The following is an 11,056-nucleotide window of genomic DNA, read 5'->3' on the forward strand; positions in this document are numbered from 1 at the left end:
TTCTTAGCTCTGATGTATGTCAAGTGTATTGAAATAATAATTACTAATCTCTTCTGGTAAATGATACGAAACCTTTGTCTTTTTTTCGGATTAGGAAGTTTTTCTTTAGCTGATATGATCATTGGATTGGATTTCTACATTAGAATTACACAAAATGTCTTTGCATTTCCGCGTATCTGTCAGACCGAAAGGAAGCCAATTTAGTGTCAAAAGGAAAGCCAATTTAATGTGTTCTCTACCAATGAAATCATAAAGTACTAACACCAACCTGGAGGGTTTTTTGCTTAGATAAATAGTCTGAAGTATTTGTCTTCAGTTCCAAAAATAGTGAAAATTCATTCAAACACTCAAATACTTTTTCTTTTCCATTTCCTATTCCTAGATGAAGCGGTAGTTTTGGCTTGTTTTTACTCTCACAATATCGAACCTTTAACTATGAAAACTGACGTCATTTAAATATCTAAACTCGTGACGTTAATACTTGAGTGTAAATATATGAATGTGGGAAAACACTTCCATATTTTTCATATGTATCAAGGGAAAGGTTTCATTGCAAGCAGCTGTTCCACAGATTATTAGTCCTTCAATTTATTGGAATTTCTCCAATACCTTTTATTCAAGTAGCTGACGCTCTAGCATCATTAAGTATCAGTAAGCACTGGCAACAACATTGTTTCTGTGCCAAAAGGTTCGTCAATATTGTCAGCTTGGAGCGTTCGAAAGAATATCACGCAACTTGTGCACGATGTTCCTAGATATACCTCCACACAGCACGGCTATCCTGATATTCGAGGCTTCGGTTCTCTTCATCATCAACTTTGTAGCATTCGTAGGCAACTTCCTCGTTTGCTTGGCTTCGTTTCGTAACCCTCAGCTCCGTACCACCACTAACTTGTACGTGATTGCTTTGGCTATATCAGATATTCTTGCAGCCTCCATCACCATGCCTTTGACGTTTGGCGCCCTTCTCAAGGGTCGATGGATATTCGGTACAGTGGCTTGTAACATCCAAGGGTTCTTCGTCCATTTTCTCATTTATGTTTCCATGCATACCATGGCCCTGACAGCAGTCAACAGATACTTTCGTATCGTTAAATCTCATCAGTACAAGAAGATCTTCGGAGGAAATCGAGCGGCCGTGTTTCTGGTTCTTGTGTGGATGTTGGTGGCCATCATCGTCATTTCTCCTCCACTATTCGGCTGGGCAAGGTTTGAATTCCATCCAGGTCCATCTTTGTACATGTGTATTCTGTACTTCCAGACCAAAACAGGTGAAGTGTCATTCCTTCTGACCATCCTTGTGCTGTACGTAACATTGTCTCTTATAATCATGGCGATATCATACGTCAAAGTGTCCAGAACCATCCGCAACCATAATCTACAACTTGCTGGAACAATGCGTCTTAATAGGCGATTCTCTGGGATCAGCATCGAAGAGATCCGCATTACAAAGACGCTTTTCGTCTTGGTTCTCGCATTCACATTGTGCTGGATACCTGTTTACACTGCTGTTTCTATAATCAGATCGGGCGTTGGAAGTCTCTCCGAAGAAGGCTCAATTTTTGCTACCTACATGATCTTCATCACATCTTCAATCAATCCTTTCATTTACGCCTTCAGGAACAAGTCCTTTCGGCAAGAGTTCAAGGATATTCTATTCTTTCGTAAACTTAAAACTGCTCTCACGAGCGAAAGGGTTCAACCATCCGACGAACGGGATAACAGGACAGAGGGTAATGGATTGCGAGAGTTGTCGGTCCAATGCATTGAAAAAGAAAAAACTCGTGCAACAGTAACAAGCACGGTCGAAATGCCTTAGTTAAAGCAGCGATACTTTAACCGAAGATTTCCTTCGAGATGAAGGATCCATGACAATTTGTAAATAAGACCTAGAGGAAGACGAACAATTTACAGGAATTATACAGCATACATGGATTTACTTCAACGTTTTTATAAGCTATGGATATAGCGTGACTCGCTTGTTCTTTTAGAGAACTGGTCTAATTATAACAATCGCTAGAATCTGGATTTAGATTTTGTTTGCAAAATGATAAAAAGTATCCCACTCTAGTGTCGCTTGGTAGCCATTGATGGGCATATGTATGTTTGCGACCTGATGGTTCTGTTAATGAAGTTCGATACTAAACCAAGAATGTCACTTTTTATTCTATTTTATCCGCCAAGAATCGCCAACGAGGGAGACTCTGCTAGCAGGGAACATTCATAAGTGAACGTTCTACGGCCAAAGCGAAATGAAATTGTATTATTACTACGTAGCTAGTGTTCGTGCTGGTTAAATAGCATAGTTTTTTGTAATATCTATTTCTTATTTTGTTATATTGAACAATATGCATGGTCGTCACGTACATCGTTTGAAGCAACAACCTTCAAACCATTTATAGCTATTTTGTCGTTAGACGTACGTCGGCCATTGTGATGTTTTATTTTCGACAAGCATCGCAATAAACTGCTAACACAAATCGGTTATATTGAGCAAAACGCGTCGTCGTCGCGCGCATACATCGTTATCTTATTCAAGCAATGATTTCAAACCTTCTATAGCGGGTATAGCTGTTGTGTCGTTAGAGGTGGGCCATTGCGGCTGTTTCATTTTCGTCATTTTCATTTTTGCCATGGGCATTATACATGGTCATCGTCACATCGTCGTCATCTTATATTCCTTTGGTATTTCATTCAAACCATTTATAGCTATTATGTCGTTAGACGTGGGTCATTGTGATCTCTCATTTTCACCATAAGATTACAACAAACTGCAAACTTTCTACAGGATTTAAAAAGTGATTTATGTTTTTTTCAAGCACATTTTTCTCGAAAAAAAATTTTTCATTCTGAGAAAAAATTGCTCGAAGGTACATAAATCACAACTTTAATAGCTATCCAAGCAGCAAAAACACCTTTATACTTTCTACAGGATTTTACAAATTTTAGTTATCATCTATAATAGACTATAATGGAAGACTAAATTACTAAAATAAACTACCTTTTATCCAAGCAACATCGTCATATCATAAAATGTGAACTCAATGAAATGCTCCACGCTTTTTTGTCCTTCCGTGATCCTTCATCGTCGTACAGCTACCTTACGAATTTTGAAAATTTTTTAAAATTATTAATATATTTTTTCTATGTATTTTCCGTCAATTTTCATAGTCTATTTTAGCTGTTCAATGGGTTCGTAATAAAAAAATTGGAGTGATTTTTCAGTATCGCGCTATAAATCCATTGTAATGACATCACAATCCCCTTGACTACAGTTGCTATGTTGAATATGTCCAACAACATAACATACAAGAAATATTTCAGTACATGTGACGTCATATAGCCGCCATATTGGATATGAATCGACCAAGAGTTTTTTTGATAATTTCGTTGTATCGTCCAACATGGCGGCTATGTCTTCGTTTATTTCTGCCTTTTGGAAGCAAGTGTTTGTCATCCGAAAAATATTGAGCTTGATATTAGACTATAACATTGTGTGCCCTTCAAACACATTTTTATTTTTTATTTTTCAAGAAAAAACATGTATATTTTCTCAAAGTTCATTTTGTTTTTCGAGAGTTTATAACTAACCATCCTTAAGGTTCCCAAGTGTCTTAAAGTCGCGGGCGGCTTTATTTCCGGGGGAAGTGTTCATAATCTGGAGCAACTCCTTGGTCTTGTTTCCACATTTACAACTTTCACTCACCCACACAGTCTTTATTACAGAAATGAATAATGTGTATAAGAGCCACTATAGTTTCAGATAATTGGAAGAAGCTTAGCCCCGCGTAAGTTAGAAGACACTTATCGAAAGTCTTTGTTTTCTCGTGGGACTAGTACTATGATGGTATCAGGGCTTTCCGCGGTATCCTTAATCTAATTAAGGAATAACGTTTTGACGAAATTTGCTAAATTTTTTTAAGAAGAGATAACTAGCTAAAAACTGGTGTGAGCTGCGTCGGTGTTTCTAATGAAACAGTAATGATGAAAAGGTAAATTATACACCGTGAAAAGATGAAACTGACGTTTCGGACGCTAGTCCTTCGTCGGAGTAAAAGAGGAAAGACTAGCGTCCGAAACGTTCAGTAAGTTTTTTCATCTTTCACGGTGTAAAATTTCCCTTTTTATCATTACTAATTTTTTTTGTAGAACTACCTTCCTCCACCCGTTAGGCATTCCCTGAATTAGATCAGTTCAGTAGTTGTTCATTGAGGGTTCGATAAAATTGGATTTTCAGTGAGATATAAGTGTATAAAATAACTTAAAATATGCGTGCCATCTGGCTATATATACGACAGTTAAACTACATAAGTGACGCCCATCGGCCTGACATTCAGTAATTAATTTGCGTAGGTTTAAAACCAGGATTCAAGTTATTGAAACAAAACCATATTTTCTCTTCAGCTAGCAATCTTGTCAAACGCTCTGTCACGGATGTTCTGTTTGAAGGACAGTTCGTGAAATCCTTTATTACCCGTTGCCGCACGGCTGTTGGTATGGCAACGAGCTAAGCGATTACAAGGCGCAACACGAGCGCGGGAAGTCTTCCAAAACAATAAGATGTTCTTGAATTCTTTGCGAAAAGCTTTGTTTCTGAATGCGTAAATGAATGGATTAACGGCGCTAGATAAGAATATCATGAACGAGGCGATGACAGAACCTTCACCAGAGAGTTTTCTTAAACCAGTTCTTATGATAGAAATGAATGCATAAACGGGAATCCAGCCAATGGCGAAAGTAGAGACTATGGTGTATAAGGATTTTGTGATATGTATCTCTTCAACACTGACTCCAGAGAGTCTTCGGTTCAGGCGAAGAGTACCAGCCAGTTGTAGGTTATGGTTGCGGATGGTTCTGGACACTTTGACGTATGATATCGCCATGATTATAAGAGACAATGTTACGTACAGCACAAGGATGGTCAGAAGGAATGACAATTCACCTGTTTTGGTCTGGAAGTACAGAATACACATGTACAAAGATAGACCTGGATGGAATTCAAACCTTGCCCAGCCGAATAGTGGAGGAGAAATGACGATGATGGCCACCAACATCCACACAAGAACCAGAAACACGGCCGCTCGATTTCCTCCGAAGATCTTCTTGTACTGATGAGATTTAACGATACGAAAGTATCTGTTGACTGCTGTCAGGGCCATGGTATGCATGGAAGCATAAATGAGAAAATGGACGAAGAACCCTTGGATGTTACAAGCTACTGTACCGAATATCCATCGACCCTTGAGAAGGGCGCCAAACGTCAAAGGCATGGTGATGGAGGCTGCAAGCATATCTGATATAGCCAAAGCAATCACGTACAAGTTGGTGGTGGTACGGAGCTGAGGGTTACGAAACGAAGCCAGGCAAACGAGGAAGTTGCCTACGAATGCTACAAAGTTGATGATGAAGAGAACCGAAGCCTCGAATATCAGGATAGCCGTGCTGTGTGGAGGTATATCCAGGAACATTTTGAGATTTTATAAATCACAATGGAATGTTTACGATCTATGTCAATAGAATACAATATACATGCTATTGCAGACTGCTGACTGACGATCTTGTTCGAGAGTGTTTTTATTATTGCGAAGCAGTCACTGATCTTTTCTTAACCAAGAGATAATAGAACAAATACTTTTTAGGCCGCGCACTTTGAGCCTTGTTGAGCCTTGTGTAGATTACCTTACTGACTTCTTTTCTCTCTCCTTCTGTAACTCGACGAGCAGTTCGTGCTCGTGTGCTAGCTCAGGGAGGTGCCAGTTACTAGATATTCTAGATAGTCTTAGAAAAAGTCCACTGTATTGAGTGTTTCAATTGCTGATTCGGCCAGATGTCGTGTTGCTTCCACCTGTGATTTTGCAATTCTAAGATCGTGCCTAGTCGCAAGTGTTTTTTTGAAGCTAAGCTAGCGAGACTAGTATTGTGTGGCGCAGCTGGTCTGATCCACTTTAACTGGAGCGATAAAACAAGAAAAAAGTGCATTCATCGATATCTTCTGACTGTGCGTGTCCACGATCAGAGCAATATTTCATTACTGCTCAACAAATCTAGTTTTTAGTCATCTCGTTGCAAGTGATTGTGTACTAACTTCCTCTAGTTGTTCAGCTCTGTCTAACATTTCGAAAAATTAGTTTAAATCTGACGTCTTTTAATTTTCGTAGAGATTTTTGTTTGCACAGCTCGATAAAAAAATGTAAAAGTGACGCAACTATGTCACTCAATGAAGTCGAAGAGTAAACGAAAAGACGAGGTTAAAAGAAGAAAAGAATTCTTTACTCAGTATAGGATTGATAGGCCGGTAGTTACAATCCAAAAACAACTAAGGCTTAGAAATTTGTGTGAGACCATACACTTTTCATCGAAAGCTAAGGCGCGAATGAAATGATCGTAAAGTAGTGTTTGGCCTCACTCGATTTTGTTTTACGAATTTCACATCAATGCTACTGAAGGACAACTTCATTCTTTTTCAAAAGGCAAAAAAAGATGTTCGCTCCTTAAGTTTGCTTTTCGATCAAATGGTGAATGTTATGTGAATCTCTTCAATCGATTTTTATTCAAGAGAGATCGATAGGCAGCTTTTAAGAACTTGTTTCTCTTTTTCTCTCTCTTTTTCTAGTTTTCTTTCTTTGTTTATATTACGGACACCTCTATATTACGGACACCTCTGTATTACGGACACCTCTATATTACGGACACCTCTGTATTACGGACACCTTTATTTTACGGACACCTCTATATTACGGATACCTTTATATTACGGACACCTCTATATTACGGACACCTCTATATTACGGACACCTCTATATTACGGACACCTCTATATTACGGACACCTTTATATTATAGACACTTTTTGTGTTCGTATTATAGAGGTTCCACTGTATTCATTCCTTTGATCCTTGTTCTTCCATCACCGTTCAGTTACTTTTAAGGTGTCTTTACATTTATCATTTCTTGCCTTCCATTTCAATTTTTGTAAACCACATCGGTAGAGATTCTAATATGCGTTTCAAGTACCTCTTGTTATTATTTTTGTTATCTAGGGCGTACGATTCAAGCCAGCACACCCAGGTTCATTATTCACTACTGCTGCAAGATGTCCCTGGTTCTTTAAATGAACTAACGCTCTCTCTAACCCACGAGTCTTTACTTCGCTAAACGCAAGCTGACGGTGTACTAAAACACTAGCAACCGCACTGTTCTCTGGTTGACAGTTTACTCTTCTTCGGCCGATACTAAGATTACTAGGCCCTCCTTGGGGAATACCAATGTCAGGAACAACAATATGGTCCTTTTTACACGAAAGAATCTTTTTAAATTCAACACGATAAGTCCTGTGATTGAAGGCATACACATATGGATTGATAGCTGAGGATAAAAATATCAAATAAGTTGCTACAATAGATCCTGTGTTGGTCATGGTGCTTCCTAAGCCAGTCCTGATAATAGACACCACGCTGTAAACTGGAATCCAGCAAATCCCAAACGCCAACACCAGAATAAAGAGAGTTCGTGTGATCTTCATTTCCTCTACGCTAACAGTTCCAAATCGTTTCGGCATGTTCAGCGAAGTCTGTACGGTCTTCTTATGCTGTCGAATGGCACGAAACACTTGGATGTAAGATGCCATGATGATTGTCATGGAAAGAATGACAAAGAAGAACAGGACTAAAAATAAAAACGTGACGTCACCAGCAGAGCTCTTGAAATCTAGAATGCACATGTACAGGGATACGCCTGGTTGGAATTTAAAATCAGCCCACCCAAATAATGGTGGGATTGAGACGAAAAGAGCCACAAACATCCACACCGCGGCTAAAATACACACCGAACGTTTGCCCCCAAAGACTTTCTTATAAAACTGAGGTTTCACTATTCTGAAGTACCTGTTAACGGCCGTAAGAGAAAGTGTATACATTGAAGTGTAGATTAGGAAGTGGGTGAAGAAACCCTGGATCTGACAACCGACTTCTTCAAACATCCATTTGCGACTGATGATAGCCCCGAGGGACAACGGAGCGGTGATGGCAGCTGCTAAGATGTCTGTGATAGCGAGAGAGATTACGTAGATATTCGTGGCTGTTCGGAGACGATGGTTTCGGTACGATGCGAGGCATACGAGGGAGTTGCCAACGAAGGCAGCAACATCAATGATGAGAAGAATGGTCACTTGCAGTATAATGATACCAGTACTTGATGGGGGTATTTCTATGAACATCATTGTTTGAAAAGCCTTCGAGTTTTCTTTCTGTCCTTTCAGTTCCTCCTTTGCATTCGTCTCACTAATCAAGTTGCTGAATACGTCCTTCAGTATCTTGCGAATATGGCTTCCTAAAAAGGTTTAAATTCTCATGCTAGAATTTCTAAGAACATTGATTGAGAGACGTTGGCGTTTTCTTCGTATCTTTCTCAGTTTTGCATTCGTCACACCGATCTTTTGCTTCCGGTAAATCACATTCAATAAGTTATTATTCTTGCGGATATGGATTCCTGAAGATAAATTCTCATGCTAGAATTCCTATGAACGTGATTGGTTAAAAAATCTTAGCGTTTTCTTCTTATCTTTCTCAGCTTTGCATTCGTCTCGCTACTGAATCCTTTGTTTATAAGTCGGTAAATAAGTCCTAGGCTTTTCTCGCAAGTGGATTCCACTAAAAAGGTCTTTAAATTCTCAGAGCTTCACTTGATAGAAGGACACGTAATATCATTCCACCATAAGTGTCTCAATATCTCTTCTTACGAAAGATGTTTTTGAATTTCAAATTCTTTTCGGCTAGTACTCCACTAGGCGTTCTGTGCAGAACAGTCTTTAGTGATCAGTGACAATCTCTTTAGCAATGCTATATACTCCTACGTGAGCTAACTTCATAAACAAACACTACCAGTACATATCTGGCAACATTGATGTGTCAGTTGCTCTAATATGACACCTAACTACAAGACTTGTCGTGATAGATGTTGGCACGAACGTTTTTCTAAATAAAAACAGTTCTTGATTTTGGATTCAAAAGTAAAAACACTCAAGTCTGGATTTTTTCCCTTGACACATTAGCGATTCTGTCCAGAAATGATTGGCGCTGAGAATATCGGTGGTGCCTCCACTTCTTTCAAATGTTTTCTGAGTCTATTTGTCGTTTTTTCCTCTTTTTTTCCTTTCTTTTTCTTCCTTTGATAATGAAAGCCGGTTCCAGATATATGGCCAGTAATCAGACTACATGTCTCAGTTCTAACAATTTTCCGCTCAGATTGTTTGGTACGTTTTTCGTTTGTGAGTGTAATTCTTCCAAGCTCGCATACGATGGCAATGCTCCACCAAATATTCAACAATCAAGTCACACGAGAACTGGAACTCGCTTCCAGATGAAGTCATCCCATAGCTAGGTGCTTTAGACTGTTAGTAATGAATGATATATTTCCCGATAAGAATGGAAAACCTGTTTGACAATCCAGACGAGTCGCACTTTCAGATAACCAAGTCTTTCATTTCCGAAATATGGAAAAAAAGATGTTATCCATCACACTGGCAAGTTTTCCATTTTCTCGAGTCATCAGCACTTTAAGTTTTCGATAATAGACTACATAAAATTGTCTGCATTGTATATTTTGGGTTTATTCAGATGTCTTAGCTTTGTTCAACGCCGCTCTAGGCTGGGATAAGATATAGAAAGATTACGAAAACAATGCATTAGTCATTTCCTTTGCCATATTTATAGGTTTAGTTTACAGTGTAATGATCTTTTGCGCCGGCCGACCTTAAGATGTTTTTGCTGGTCGTTGGGAATAAATGGGAATTAAAAAGATAACTTCACTAGGCAGGGATACAATATCTAAGCCGATTGCATTTTCTCTGGCAATATATCATATTCTTAAAACGATTTTGCGCATTAGAATATATAATGAACCGCAACTAGAATCACGACTCGAAATAATTTCTTAGACTAAAGACTTTTGGTTGTACGCCTTGACATATTTTGATAGTTTAAAGTATTATCGTACAAGTCATATACAGGTTTTGAGCCAAAAATACATACTCAAAATCAATCGGCATTTGAAAATACAAATCTTATTACATTACAAATGTGGCGTCAGAAGGGACATTTTCCCGACAAGTTCAAAACTCTTGTTATTGTATATTGTTAAGGATATAATATATCTAAGTGAATGAAGTATCCGCCTCGGATTGAAAGCACAGATGGCGTGTTGCGGAAACGATATCGATTCAACATTGCTAGGTGAAAGTGGTTAGAGCATATTGTACAAACTAAAGATCTAGAGCAGCCAATATCTGTCAAACAGCTTAGATGAGAAGGGATATTTTATGTCCAAAAAAATAATAAAGACAAAGTTTTTGTATAATATTGTTCGCCATTTAGATAATGGCCTCTTTAACACATTCTTAAAATTTTTCCTTTTGACTCATCGATAATTAAAATAAATATTTTAAACACATTTTGCATGATTAAATTTGGAAGCGATGAAAGTTTTAAGATAGCTTGGCTCTATAAAAATATAATGGCCAATGATTGAGAAGATGCTTTGTCAGATCCTCCTACCCTACAAACGAGCTCACAAAACAAATCCAACGTGAAAAAAGAAGATAAGAAAACAAATAATAAAAGGAAATCGGTTAAATATTGTTAATGAACGTGTGAAGATTATGCGGAGGTGGGCTTTGTTAATAAAATTAGTATATGACATATAAAGGCCTAAACAATTAAGTTTTGATATAATATTGCGAGTAACGACAGGCGTAGTTAGAAGAGGGAACTTTCTACTCAAATCAATGCAGGAATGAGCTAAAGAAACGACAAGAGGAATACTCGCTAAATGACAATGAAAAAAGTTAAATCCTAAAGTTGTCGCGTGTTTAGGAGCAGTTCTTGTACGAGTGTACGCATGCATTCATACATACATGCCTTGTCGCGACCGTAATATTTTTTTTTAGAATTAATTTTGATTGGCTGATTTTGTTTTTCTTCACGCTATTCCATTGTCTGGAAGTGCCGTGACCGTGTCCGCCTATGTTCATGCTAGTGCTGTTCTGGGCATTCGATTGGATA

At 38.3% G+C, this 11,056-nt stretch overlaps 3 protein-coding genes across 3 annotated transcripts; 1 reads left to right on the forward strand and 2 right to left on the reverse strand.

Annotated features, from left to right (window-relative positions):
• The first annotated feature begins 550 nt into the window (after positions 1–550).
• LOC116305251 (melatonin receptor type 1A-like) lies at positions 551–3,151 on the forward strand. Its single transcript, XM_031715123.2, has one exon. It carries the CDS (start codon positions 746–748, stop codon positions 1,817–1,819), a length of 1,074 nt encoding a protein of 357 aa, XP_031570983.2. The 5' UTR covers positions 551–745; the 3' UTR covers positions 1,820–3,151.
• A 353-nt stretch (positions 3,152–3,504) lies between these two features.
• Positions 3,505–6,185, reverse strand: LOC116305234 (melatonin receptor type 1C-like). The gene has a single exon (XM_031715097.2). It carries the CDS (start codon positions 5,466–5,468, stop codon positions 4,401–4,403), a length of 1,068 nt encoding a protein of 355 aa, XP_031570957.1. The 5' UTR covers positions 5,469–6,185; the 3' UTR covers positions 3,505–4,400.
• Positions 6,186–6,279: 94 nt separating this feature from the next.
• Positions 6,280–9,529, reverse strand: LOC116305534 (melanopsin-A-like). Its single transcript, XM_031715475.2, has one exon. The coding sequence runs from the start codon at positions 8,215–8,217 to the stop codon at positions 7,036–7,038; it is 1,182 nt and encodes a 393-aa protein (XP_031571335.1). The 5' UTR covers positions 8,218–9,529; the 3' UTR covers positions 6,280–7,035.
• Positions 9,530–11,056: the final 1,527 nt, after the last annotated feature.

This window comes from Actinia tenebrosa, unplaced genomic scaffold (assembly GCF_029948245.1).
Source record: "Actinia tenebrosa isolate PJP-AT-01 unplaced genomic scaffold, QUT_ActTen_1.0 PGA_scaffold2__45_contigs__length_23673736, whole genome shotgun sequence".
NCBI classification, from domain to species: Eukaryota; Metazoa; Cnidaria; class Anthozoa; order Actiniaria; family Actiniidae; genus Actinia; species Actinia tenebrosa.